The sequence below is a fragment of the Ananas comosus genome, linkage group 5 (genome assembly GCF_001540865.1).
Source record: "Ananas comosus cultivar F153 linkage group 5, ASM154086v1, whole genome shotgun sequence".
Taxonomy (NCBI): domain Eukaryota; kingdom Viridiplantae; phylum Streptophyta; class Magnoliopsida; order Poales; family Bromeliaceae; genus Ananas; species Ananas comosus.
The window spans coordinates 9380468-9394553 of record NC_033625.1 but is presented as its reverse complement, the minus strand read 5'-3'; the positions used below and the strand labels follow the sequence as shown (position 1 = coordinate 9394553).

Genomic DNA, 14086 nt, shown 5'->3' with positions numbered 1-14086 from the left:
TATATATAATATTTTAAAAATTTTAAAGGATATAAAGATTAAAATAGGTTTTAATAAAAACAAAAAGTTGATATAATAAGTGAAAAGTGATGGTCTAAGTGTAAAAAAATATAGAGCTCACTTTTGTAGCGTTGCGCAAAAGGAACATACGATCATGGACCCGGTTCACCCAGCTCTTCCTCCCATTTTCGCCACTTATTTAAATCGGCGAGCTCCCCCTCCAAGTCGCCGAGCAGAGCGAATCGACAACACGTACCGAGAAGCAGCGAAGCAATGGCGATGAGATCGGCGATCGGAGTGCTCCCCCGCCTCTCCCAATCGTCCTCCGCCGCCGCGGCCCGGACGAGCTCTCGCCTCTTCAGCGACGGGAAGGGTAGGGTTCTGAGCGAGGAGGAGAAGGCCGCGGAGAACGTCTACATCCAGGTCCATCCGATCCCCATCCCCTTAACCCTAACCCTAGTTCACTTCTCTTTCTCTCCCTCCCTCGATCGACGGTGGATTCGTGTGATCATCGGTTAGGGCTTTCGTTTGATTTCGTTGCGTCTCTTTGTCTCTGGGGCGGAGTAGAAGATGGAGAGGGAGAGGATGGAGAAGCTGAAGAAGAAGGCGGAGAAGGAGAAGGCCGAGGCAGAGAAGGAGAAGGCCGAGAAGGTACAACAATATAGATTTCATATTTATTTGCTTTTAATGCGGGCTTCTTTTCTAATCTTGGTATGGTGCTTTTGATTTGATGAGGTTTAGCTTCTAGACGAGGAGATTAGGGATGTGACCTCGTTCTATTCAAAACCAAATCACAACAATTACATGGTGACGGATTAGGGGACTTTGATCTTTTTTTTATTGTTTATCACCGTGTTTAGTTAGTTTAGTATATTTGGAGTTGACCGCTATTTGGGTAATGGTTGTGTTTGGAATCGAGGTACTTCTTTGTACTTTTGCTTTCCATATTAAATGATTTACACTAGAAATCATCCTGTGTCTTACAGTCAAAAAAGAAAAAAAAAAAAAAAGGAAAAAAGAAAAACAGAGAACGATTACGTGGTGAAATTTGAGGATCTACATTTTCCATTCTAGATAGATTGGGGTGATGACTTATTTAATTTGTTTGCAGTTTCTGGAATAATTGCTTTTAGGTTGATCAACCTTTTGCATTTAGGTTCACTTTTGATTGCTCAATTAACAGGAATCCCCTTGCACTTTCGGTATTGCAACTTAGTTCATGAAGTTTCTAATATAGTGCAGTTCTATCCCTGTTTACTGGGGAAGTATAACTTTTTAAGGCAAAATGACCTTTCTAATCTTCCTAATAACACTGAAACAAGTACATTAATTTCACAAAGAAAGGGTAAGCTGATTATTTTGCACAAAGAAAGCATAAGATGATTATTTTGCACAAAAAAATTATAATTTTCTTTCAATGGCAAGGAATGGATGTGTAATATATGAGAAATTTCGGGTACTGAAGTGGTTCAATAGAAGGTTCAAGCATTAAATTGGAATATTGGACAGTACGAGGACTATTTATACTTTTTATTTCCTTAATCAATTATTAGCTATGTATAACCAACACTTCTATAAGTCTCGCATGTCCGACACGGGCACACCATGGACGCGCGTTTGACGCGGGTCTATGACGCATCCCATTGAGAAATATATATATTTATTGTTTTATGCATATATAATGTAATATGACAAATATCTTAGCCTTTTGGTGAATGTATACAAATTTTTCTTGGACAATGTAAATAAATTATGTATGGTGGAAATTTCTTTCCTTAAAATATACAAATTAGAAATGAGAATTTTATTAACTTTAATTTGTATGAGAAATATAACAATATTTTAGCAAAATTAATATTTTATATATGATATGATAAATATATATTATTATGTTAATAATATTATATTATATTAGCGGTATCCATGCTGTGACCGTGTCCTAAATTTTTTGGAAGCTTCCAAGTCGCCATCTTCGAGTCGTATCGTGTTCCGTGTCTCATATCCATGTCAATGACGCCTAGATTGTTAGAAATCTATTTACACCCATCCATCTATTCTATACTCTAGAATTACATGAGACTTGCAGTCTGGCTGCAAAATGGACCTTATTAATTTTATGTTTTGTATTTTAAAGTAGGAAATCACAGTAACACGGGCGTTAGTAAAAAATAATGAATTTGATAGGCACAATAGTAAAAAATAATGCATTTAAAATTTTACTTTTAAATGCAAAACTACCCCCTAGAGGAGTAGGATCGAGGCAATCAACTAACCCATCCCTGCCTTGAATGCTTTGGTGGAAGCATCGACCGGGATCCACAAATGAATTGCACCACCATGCTTCTTGAGCTGATGGTGCCACTGCTTCTACCTAGAAATTTTCATCTTGATGCATGAAGCACTGCATGTTTGATTCAAGATTGTGTTGCAGATGCCATTTTCTTGTTACTTTGGCCCATGTAGATGATGCTATGAGTTTTTCCATAAATCGTCTTTGGAAATTTTGTTTTATTTTCCCCATCAGGAGCAGCTGCTACTTGGTCTCTGTTGCAAGTTAGAGGAAAGGGTAGGAGGCGCAAAATCATCCTTTAGAATTTTAACTAAAGGTTAAATCGAAACCAACATATGCTTAACTCACAGTTTGTTCTAAAGGTTAAATCGAAACCAACATATGCTTAACTCACAGTTTGTTGAACAACTTTTGACATCTGCTAATGGCAGGGACATATTTGTTAGTCTTTGGAAGTTTGGGAGGATATTATTGGTTATTTTAAAGTTTGTAGGATAAAATGTGACTTTAGAAGATTGTTCGGATATGCAGTAATCAACTCAAAAAAAGTCAAGATTTTTTTACTAGAGAGTAAAGTATAGAGGGCTTTACTAGGTGCAGATTGTGGAATAGGATTACAACGAGGTTTTATTATTTCTTTTACTAACTAGATTAAGGTAGTTAATGTAATGGTTGAGTAGAAAAACTCTTCTTCTGCCAGCACATTGTCTTAGGAAACATTTGCATGTAGTGCTAAGTATTAGGCATAACCATATGATATCAATCAAATACACTATAATAACTTACTATAACCAATATAATTTTGCAAGCAGTGTTACAGATGACAAGCTAAATCCTATTGATCCTTATTAAAACCTTCTGTAGCATTTTGAAGTTGAATCTTATATGTCAACTTTCTGAACCCAGTGCAAAGCTATGAATATGCTTAACAGTGTCAAGATATAGGCTATTGATGCAGCAAATAAATCTCCTTTTATTTTCTAATGCAATTTTCTTTTATTTTGTAGGTTCGTGTTTGATTCGGACTTAAATCATTTGGTTTTAGTTGATTTGGCTAACCCAAACCCTTTTCTCCCATAAACAAAAAAAAAAAAAACAATCCCAAGAAGACCTTTGGAATTCCCCAAAAACAAAGACCTTTGAAATTCCCAAATTTGCTTCGTTTTCAATGCATGACTCTTGGGTGACCGTGTTGTGTTGAAAACGAAAAGGCAATAATTTATTATCATAGGACTCTCAACACTATAAATACATGGTTCTTGAGACCTTAAGGGGATATATTTGGATGAATAGAAAAATTCTACTCTCACTCTTTATCCTTGGTGTTCTACTTCCCGGTGTGATCATCGACGCTTCTTCCTCGCGCCGAGATCGTCTTCTTCCTCAACTTGATTGTTGTCACTTCTTCCTCGTGGCAAGATCGGCTTCTACTTCTACCCCTCCTCTTCTTCCGAGTCACTGCCTCATCGTCTTCTTCCCCGTTGCCGAAGTTCTACCCGTGGTGTACCGCCCTCCTCGTCGATCGTGGATCCCCCGCAATCGTGTGAACGGTGCACTTTTTGTATCTCCTATCTCTTGATATCCTATTATCCCCTTTTAATCTAGCCTTCCACCATTACCAACCATATTTGCCAAACAACCAAACCTAAAGCTTTAAGTCCGATAAAGCCGAATTTACCTTTTGGAACTAGTATATGTATTTTCAGTTGGTTGTTATTATCTCATATATTGAAGGTTTATCATCATCTTAGTATTACTTCGATTCGATTCTAATTTGTCTTGCTGAAATTTTTACTTCCTTGCTTAAAGTTCATCGAAATTGATAAATTGAACCTAGTTTTACCTTTAAACAAAAGTAAACTTGAAAATTCAATTTTGGCAACCTCTCGGTTTGCATCAATTGGTATCAGAGCAAGTTCTTTTCGTGGGAGCGTTTGTTTTGATCTAAACAACTTTTTCTTAGTATTCAACTTTGGGCCAAAATATTTCAAAAAAAAAAGGGCATCACTTTTTGATCAACTTGTTAGCATTTGGAAATGGCTGGCAGTAGTGAAAATCCTCGTGATTGGAGAGAAGCATATGAGAAACAACAAGATTCCATGAAACGCATGCAAAATCAAATGAATAACATTCAACAACTATTGGAAAGATTAAGTATGCAACAACAAACTGCAGTTGGAGAAGATTCGGAAAGTGACCCTGATTTTGACAATCGTACTGTACCTGTTAGAAGAAATCCTCTTCTTCAAAATCAAGGAAATATACATAGATGGGATCAGGGCATTAAAGTGGACGTGAGTGAGTTCGAGGGTAAATTACAACCTGAAGATTTTGTGGATTGGCTAGACAAAATAGAACAATTTTTTGAATGGAAAGAATTACCTGATGACAAAAAAGTTAAATTTGTCTCCCTTAAATTGAAAGGTCATGCCTTAGTGTGGTGGAAACAAGTTCAAAACGATAGGGTTAGAAAGGGTAAAGAAAAGATTATCTCGTGGGAAAAAATGAAAGAAAAAGGAAAATTCTTACCGATTGATTATCGTCAAACTATTTTTCAAAAATTACACAATCTTAAACAAGGATCTAAATCGGTACAAGAATATACTGAAGAATTTTACACCCTTCAAGCTCGTAATGAACTTAAAGAGGACGAAGAACAGCGAGTAGCTCGCTATCTAGCCGGTCTTCGAACCCAAATCCAAGATGAGTTAGCCCTTTTAACTTTCTACAAGGTCGACATGGCTTATAGTCATGCACTTAAGGCTGAAAATAAACTTAAAAGACAAACCTTTCGTCAGGGAAGTGCGAGCGTAAAGAACACCATAGGAACTAAGCCTATCCCAAAGAACGATAGTCAAACCTCTTCAAGACTTGTTCAAGACCTTAAGGGCAAAGGAATTTTAGGTGCAAAACCCGTTGAATCTGGCATCATTTGTTATAAATGTAACAAACCTGGACATAAATCCTCTGATTGCCCTCTGAGAAAATTTGATTCTAGAGCCAATCTAATAGAAAGTCATGAAGAGAATGAAAATGGGGAAGAAACTTTAGAACAAGAAGATGTTGATGAGATTTCCGAAGAATCTCCTGATGCTACTGAAACAAATCTCATGATCCATCGAGTCCTATCAGCCTCTAAGTCCACCCAAGATGATTGGAAGCGTCGTAGCCTTTTCAGAACCATTTGTAGCGCGGGAGGCAAGTTTTGCTCTCTAGTCATTGATAGTGGAAGTACTGAAAACTTTGTCTCTAGAGAAATGGTTGATAAGCTTAAACTGAAAACTGAAAAACTTGCTCAAACTTACAAAATAGCTTGGTTTAAGGATGGGGATGAATTTCCTGTAACTGAAAGATGTCTTGTTGAATTTTCTATTGGGAAAACTTATGCTGATAAAGTTTGGTGTGATGTTGTTCCCATGGATGTGAGTCACCTATTGTTAGGTAGACCTTGGCAATTTGATCGTAGCACTATACATGATGGTAGGGAGAACACTTACATTGTCACAAAGGACAACAAGAAAGTTAGATTGGTTCCCCTAAATTACTTTCCCAAACCAAAGTCTAAGCCAATTGAGTCCCAAAAGCAACCCTCCAATAATGAGCAGAAAATGATGGTTTTGAACAAAAGCCAATTCTCTAAAGATCTAGCAAAGTCTCCAGTGGTATATATTCTTTTGGCAAAAGAAATATCGAAGAACACTGAAGTTCCTCAAGTTGTTCAACCATTGCTTAATGAATTTTCTGATATCATGCCTGAGGAACTCCCCGATGGCCTTCCACCTATGAGAGACATCCAACACTGCATTGATTTTGTACCCGGTGCTAGTCTTCCACACCTAGCCCATTACAGGATGAGTCCCGCTGAGCATGAAGAGTTATATAGGCAGGTTTTTGAACTTCTGCAAAAAGGTTACATTAGAGAAAGTATGAGCCCTGTCGCGGTGCCTGCCCTCCTTACACCAAAAAAGGATGGAACATGGCGAATGTGTGTTGACAGTCGTGCAGTTAACAAAATTACCATCAAGTATAGGTTTCCCATTCCTAGGATTGATGATATGCTTGACATGTTAGGAGGTGCGAAGATATTCTCTAAGATTGACCTTAAGAGCGGATATCATCAAATCCGTATTCGACCTGGAGATGAATGGAAAACGGCGTTTAAAACTAAAGAAGGATTATACGAGTGGTTGGTTATGCCGTTTGGGCTATCCAATGCCCCTAGTACTTTCATGCGCTCTATGAACCAAGTCTTGCGACCATTCATTGGAAAATTTGTCGTAGTTTACTTCGACGACATTCTGATTTATAGCACGAGTCCTGAAACTCATATGGATCATTTAAGACAAGTGCTTCAAACTTTAAGAGATAACAGCTTACATCTGAATCTTAAGAAGTGTACATTTCTGACCGATAGCCTTACCTTCTTAGGCTATGTGGTGTCCACCGAGGGAATTAAGGTAGATCCTGTTAAGATAGAAGCAATTCAGAATTGGCCAACCCCAAAGACTATAACTGAAATCCGAAGTTTCCACGGACTTGCGTCGTTTTATCGGCGTTTCATTCGAAATTTCAGTTCATTAATTGCGCCAATAACTGATTGCCTAAAAGGGGGTAAATTTACTTGGACATCTGAAGCTGAAAAAAGTTTTCAATTGGTTAAGGACAAACTTACAAAGGCTCCAGTACTTGCCTTGCCCGACTTCGAAAAGGTGTTTGAGATTGATTGTGATGCCTCACATATCGGAATTGGAGGCGTACTGTCTCAAGAGAAACGTCCTATAGCCTTCTTTAGTGAAAAATTGAACGATGCACGAGCACGTTACTCCACTTATGATCTTGAATTTTACGCGATCGTGCAGGCTTTGAAACATTGGCGACCCTACTTGATTCATCGAGAGTTTATTCTTAATTCGGATCATGAAGCATTGCGATATTTAAATTCTCAAAAAAACTTGAACAAAAGGCATGCCAAGTGGTCTGCATTCCTGCAAGAATACACTTTTCACTTGCGGCATAAACAAGGCATTGCTAATCGAGTCGCTGATGCACTCAGTCGTCGAAACCATTTGCTTATCACTTCTTCCTTACAGATAGTAGGATTTGAGATAGTTAAGGACCAATATCAAAATGACCCTAATTTCGGTCCTATCCTAAAAAAGTGCCTATCTCCTGACAATGATTCACCTTCTGATTATTGTTTGGACGGCGGGTATCTTTTTAGAAAGTCCAAGTTGTGCATTCCCCAGGGATCGTTAAGAGAGTCCTTGATTCAGAACTTGCATAGTAGCGGGCTAGGGGGACATTTCGGGAGAGACAAAACTTTGGGATTAGTTCAAGAGAGGTATTATTGGCCTAACGTGAGTAAGGACGTTGAAAGGTTTATTCAGCGGTGTAAGACTTGTCAATCATTTAAAGGACAAACTCAAAATACTGGCTTGTATACTCCCCTACCCATTCCCACTGTGCCCTGGGAGGATATTAGCATGGACTTTGTCCTAGGCCTACCCAAGACTGCACGCCAAGTTGATTCAGTTTTTGTGGTTGTTGATCGTTTTACGAAAATGGCTCATTTTATTCCTTGCAAGAAAACTTCTGATGCATCACATATTGCAAAATTATTTTTCAATGAAATTGTACGTTTACATGGCATTCCTAAATCAATTACCTCTGATCGAGATACAAAATTTGTTAGTCATTTTTGGAGAACTTTAATGTCAAAGGCAGGAAGCAAACTGAATTTCAGCAGCCCATACCATCCACAAACTGACGGGCAGACGGAAATAGTAAATCGATCTTTGGGTAATCTCTTAAGATGTTTAGCTGGAGAAAAACCAACACAATGGGATTTAATTTTACCTCAAGCTGAATTTGCTTATAACAGTTCCACAAACCGAACCATTGAAAAATCTCCTTTTGAAGCTTTATATGGCCGTCCTATTGCCCACTTTCTTGACCGAGCACCAATACCTTACCCTGGTAGAGTTAGTGCAGATGCCGACTATTACCTAAAACAGATTCAAGAGGTGCAACAACAGGTTCATCAGAGGTTGCGGGATTCCACTGTCAAGTACAAGGAGTCAGCGGATAAACATCGCCGAGGTATGACTTTTAATGAAGGAGATAATGTCTTGATCTATTTTAGGAAAGAAAGGTTCCCAGCTGGAGGCTATAGCAAGTTGAACAGGAAAAAGTACGGACCATTCAAAATTCTGAAGAAGTTAGGGGAAAATGCTTATCTAATTGATCTACCTCCGGAAGTATCGACGTCCCCGATCTTCAATGTCAGCGAGCTATACGAGTACCATGGAGAGGTCCCCTCTACTGTCGATATTGATGGCTTGACATCTCGCTCCGACATTGAAACTCCATCAGATGGTGTGGAGGATATTCTGGATGTGCGCGAGTCAGTGACGCGACGTGGTACTCATCGCCGATACTTGGTGCGTTGGCGTGGACGACCATTGTCCGATAGCAGTTGGGTTTCTGAGGCGGAGTTGCGCCAACTTCGAGAGGACTTGTACCAGAGATATCAAGATGCCATCTCGACGGAGTCGAGATTTCCCCAACTCGAGGGGAACTGATGCAGCAAATAAATCTCTTTTTATTTTCAAATGCAATTTTCTTTTATTTTGTAGGTTCGTGTTTGATTCGGACTTAAATCATTTGGTTTTAGTTGATTTGGCTAACCCAAACCCTTTTCTCCCATAAAAAAAAAAAAAAAAAACAATCCCAAGAAGACCTTTGGAATTCCCCAAAAACAAAGACCTTTGAAATTCCCAAATTTGCTTCGTTTTCAATGCATGACTCTTGGGTGACCGTGTTGTGTTGAAAACGAAAAGGCAATAATTTATTATCATAGGACTCTCAACACTATAAATACATGGTTCTTGAGACCTTAAGGGGATATATTTGGATGAATAGAAAATTCTACTCTCACTCTTTATCCTTGGTGTTCTACTTCCCGGTGTGATCATCGACGCTTCTTCCTCGCGCCGAGATCGTCTTCTTCCTCAACTTGATTGTTGTCACTTCTTCCTCGTGGCAAGATCGGCTTCTACTTCTACCCCTCCTCTTCTTCCGAGTCACTGCCTCATCGTCTTCTTCCCCGTTGCCGAAGTTCTACCCGTGGTGTACCGCCCTCCTCGTCGATCGTGGATCCCCCGCAATCGTGTGAACGGTGCACTTTTTGTATCTCCTATCTCTTGATATCTTATTATCCCCTTTTAATCTAGCCTTCCACCATTACCAACCATATTTGCCAAACAACCAAACCTAAAGCTTTAAGTCCGATAAAGCCGAATTTACCTTTTGGAACTAGTATATGTATTTTCAGTTGGTTGTTATTATCTCATATATTGAAGGTTTATCATCATCTTAGTATTACTTCGATTCGATTCTAATTTGTCTTGCTGAAATTTTTACTTCCTTGCTTAAAGTTCATCGAAATTGATAAATTGAACCTAGTTTTACCTTTAAACAAAAGTAAACTTGAAAATTCAATTTTGGCAACCTCTTGGTTTGCATCAGCTATGCGGGTGATTCAACTAATAAAAGTCAAACAATGTTAGATGTTGGTTCAGATTGAAGGCAAGGTACCAAGTGCTTGAAAGGAATTCAAAAGAAAGGAAAAGGACAAAAGGAAGTGATTCAACTAGTAATAGTTGAACGATGTTAGATGTTGGTGCAGATTGGAGGCAAGATACCAAGTGCTTAAAAGGAATTCAAAAGTATGGGAAAGGGGAAAAAAAAAACATTAGGTGAAGAAGCAAATCGATCTCAGAAAGCACGCAGTGATTGTAAAAGAATTTATTTATCTATGAAAGCGAGAAATGAAATCTACCAAGTTCTTTCAAAGTGAAGAAAGAATGATAACGAAGCTGCTCATGTACTTTATCTTGATATTACATGAACTTAGGTCCATTGAAGGTGTCATTGTCTGCAACCCACTTTCAAAGATGCCTAATTTTTTTTAGTTCTCCTGGTTCACGAACACTCTCCAGCATATTATATTTTGCAAAAGCCCCTAATTTTACAAGAAAATATTCTCATGAACTGTGGATGCAAGATAAAGAAGGTTAAAGTTTGGCCGAGTTAATTGTCCATCCAGACTCTAGAGCGACTCTATGAACTGATTATTCTTCCAAGGGCATTTAGACTTTATGGCTTTAGACCGGGGTTTTTGGGCAACTAGGCTTATAGAATTTTTTTTAGTACTTAGAATAGGCATCCAAAATTTATATTTGTAAAACTAGGCTTAAGCAATGAATGATTTACTACATTTAGAAAGCGGTAAATCATTCACCACATTCTAAAAGCGGAAATCATTCACCGTTTTTACTTAAGGATTTAAGTGCCCATTGGCACGGGCCGTATCTCCGTATCATGCCAACAGGATATCTGCATGATACAGCCCCCGTGCTGATAGCACAGTTTAAAAATCTCTATTCTTTAAATTAGTAAGTAATTTTCTGAATAAAGTTCAAAAGATTTGATAAAGATACATAATAAACAGATAGAATATTTTGTTGTTAAAGAAAATAGATATTTCATGCCATTATGTTTTGGCACACATGTATTTTTTATGACTAGCACGCATCGGCACGGCTCGGTATGCACCGTGCCATACCGTACCGGCAAGTTTCTGGTACAACTCCATGCCACAGTACTTAAATCGTTGCTTTTATTAAACTTATATATATTTGACCTCTGAAAGATGTACAGTGTTAGACCTTAAAAATGATTCCAATGCTTTGAAGAAAGCGGTAAATGATTTACCGCATTTAAAAAGTAGTGATTCATTCACCACATAAGCCTGTAAATAAATTTTTTGAAAGACTATTCTGATAATTATAATATTTTTAAAGTTTATTAATAAAAAAAAATCCCTTTAGATCTCTACTGCTTGTGATATCACATAAACTGGAAAAAGGGTTTTACCTTACGATTACATTTTTGTGAAACAGATGCTTACTATTTGTTATATCTTATATAATCTTTTCAGAACACGTTAAGGGTGCGTTTGGTTCGCGCTATCTTTTAAAGATTCCTAGTAATCCAATGGGAATAAAAAAATATGACGGTGTTTGGCTGAACGCACTAAGTAATCCAGTTGGTAATATTGGATTCACTTGGGAATAAGATTCACCCCAAAGTACTAATCTCATTCTCTTGAGGGAGGGTGGGTATCCTCATATTAATAGATTTGAGTAATCATAATATGTCTAATCTCTTTCTTTCTTTCTACCCGCCGGCTAATTGATATTATTTTTCTTTACACTCTAACTTTATATATCTCTCTAAACTTATTTTTCTCTCTAAAATTCAACTTTTTTTCTCTCTCTAAACTAAGCTTTCTCTCTCTCTCTTTCTAAAATTTCAACTCTCTCACTCCCTCTAATTTCGACTATATTTTTTTTCTGTTTTTTTAATTATGCTCTCTCTCTCTCTAACTTATACTCTCCCTCCCTTTTTTCTAAAAAAATGTTGAAACTTTTAGTAACATTATCTAAAATTAATTAAATAAATAAATAAATTAATTGTATATTTTTTATAATATTAAATAACATGACTAATTAATATTACCGTGCGAACCAAACACAGAAATTCCACATTCTTAGTAATAGAATGAATAGGAATAAGATTCTCGGATATCTTTTATTTCTAGTAATCTTTCATAATGCGAACCAAACACATTCTAAAAGGAATGTCACATTCTTAACTTGGTTTATTTTATATATTACAAGGTCAGATGAATCTTCTCCACCACTTCTAACTGATAAGATTTACTTAGGTTATATTTTTCTCTATGATTTAACAATTGAATTGATGAGAATCTTAAGCAAAGCTCTAGCGAGATGCAATCAATTTTGCAGCATGCTTGGCATCGCCGGTTATGCTTTGTTTATACATTGATATTATGGCAGAAAAGTTGTGTTGCATCTTTCTGTATTTATAGATCATCTTTCTGTATTTATATATCACCACTCTCATTCCAACACCTAAATTTGGTTAAGCAAGAAAGAATTACCATGGAAAATTTTGTTTCGTTTCATACTGCTTACACTGCTCAACAAATTTTCTCTTGACTTCTATTCTCATGGTCTGTCTCCTTGTGCCTTCCTCCTCTAAAAGGTATTCTTTGTTCTTTGTATGCCCGGTTGCTGTTTAAGAAGACTCAAAATGAAACAGAATGATTTGGCCCCAAAGTCCTCTAGCCAGAAAAGCAAAAACAATAGATCAGAATACCTTCACACTTCTCATTTCTATCTTAAATACTTCTTTGAAAGATTTCAGGGATATTTGTACATGCCAATATACTAGTACTGGTGAGCGGCCAATGAGAAATCAGCCTGAGCTCAATCGACTGCTCATTGGTACAAACATATTGAAAGATTCATTAAATAAGATGAAATAATGGTTGTAAATTGGCTACTAAATCACTAATGCGTTCTTACTTTCATGCTAATAAATAATATGAAGAGACACTGCTATTTTGTGATCGTGGACAAGCATTGGAAGCTAAGGCTACATAACTTAGTTCTCTTATTATTCTGCATCTTGATTTGGCTCTAAACTGATCTATTTCTTGAAGGAACATATATAGGTGCTTAGTGTTATACAAATAGAAGATAACTTCTGAGCATTGTTCGGATGAGATATTCATCTGGATCACTTGGTTTACTTTGTTCTGCGCAAATTTGATTCAGTATGACTTCAATTTTTCTATTTCATTTACTAACATGTAGTGCCTTTAACAGAAGCCAGCGGAATCCCACAAGTGATGCAGCTGTCCACTTCCATTAAATTTCCCCTCTCTGATGCTTTCTGTCATGCTTTGCATGTTTGTACATTGGCGATGGTGATGGATGATAATAAATGCATATGATCTCGGGTAACCAGATTTGATCATACCAATCTGTGACCCAATTGTTCCATTTGTTCCATTTGCTGTTCTAGAGATTGTGGAACTCTTTAAATCCTTCCTATGGATTGATAGTTTTCTCCTTGTACTTCACAGGCTGACACTTATCTGTTTTGCGATCATTGGTGGTATTGTTGTGATTCTTAGCTTTTGTATTTTAGAGCCTCGGTTGGCTACTCAGTTTCTACTTATTGGCGAAGACATACTATTCACTTTCTGCTTTCTAATGACAGAATTGCTTATTAAAATTTGGCGCTGATTTTCCTCGGAAAGCCATTGTAAGAAAATTAAATAAAAAGCTAAAATGCAGATTACCACTTTGAATATATCTTCCTTTAAATTCCTCTCAATTCCTTACTACTATTACTTTTTTTCTTCAGTAATTTTCTTATCCATAAAATATTAAAAAGTTCTTATCTATATAATTTATTAAGTACCAGCTATGTCATGGTGTGAAAATTTATATCTTAGCATATCTTGATCTTGATATTAACTATAAACAAATATATTTGGTGGGTTTTCCTCACCCTCTCCTACCAAGGGTTTTTTGGTAATTTATTATTAGTTGAATATTAACAATAAATTTATATAATTAAATTATAAATAATAATGTAAAATTTTAAAACTTAATATAATTAGATGAACACACTACTATCAATAAGAATTAAAATTTATTATTAAGCCTCAAAACTTTTCAAAAAAAATTTACAGTATAATAAAAATTTTCAAAATTTTTTAAGAAAAAGTAGTACTTTTTCTCTTTCCATAACAAAATTCATTTATTCGCAAAATTTCAAAAAATTTATAGTCAACTAATTATTATCTAGATATTAATTATAATGTTATATAATTAACTTATAAATAACTATAATGTT

The 14086-nt window shown here is 36.6% G+C and overlaps 1 protein-coding gene across 1 annotated transcript; it reads left to right on the top strand.

The window, feature by feature from the left end:
• Nucleotides 207–13423, top strand: LOC109710422 (uncharacterized protein At2g27730, mitochondrial-like). Its single transcript, XM_020232966.1, has 3 exons — nt 207–423; nt 568–651; nt 13048–13423. Exons 1-3 carry the CDS (start codon nt 274–276, stop codon nt 13069–13071), a joined length of 258 nt encoding a protein of 85 aa, XP_020088555.1. The 5' UTR covers nt 207–273; the 3' UTR covers nt 13072–13423.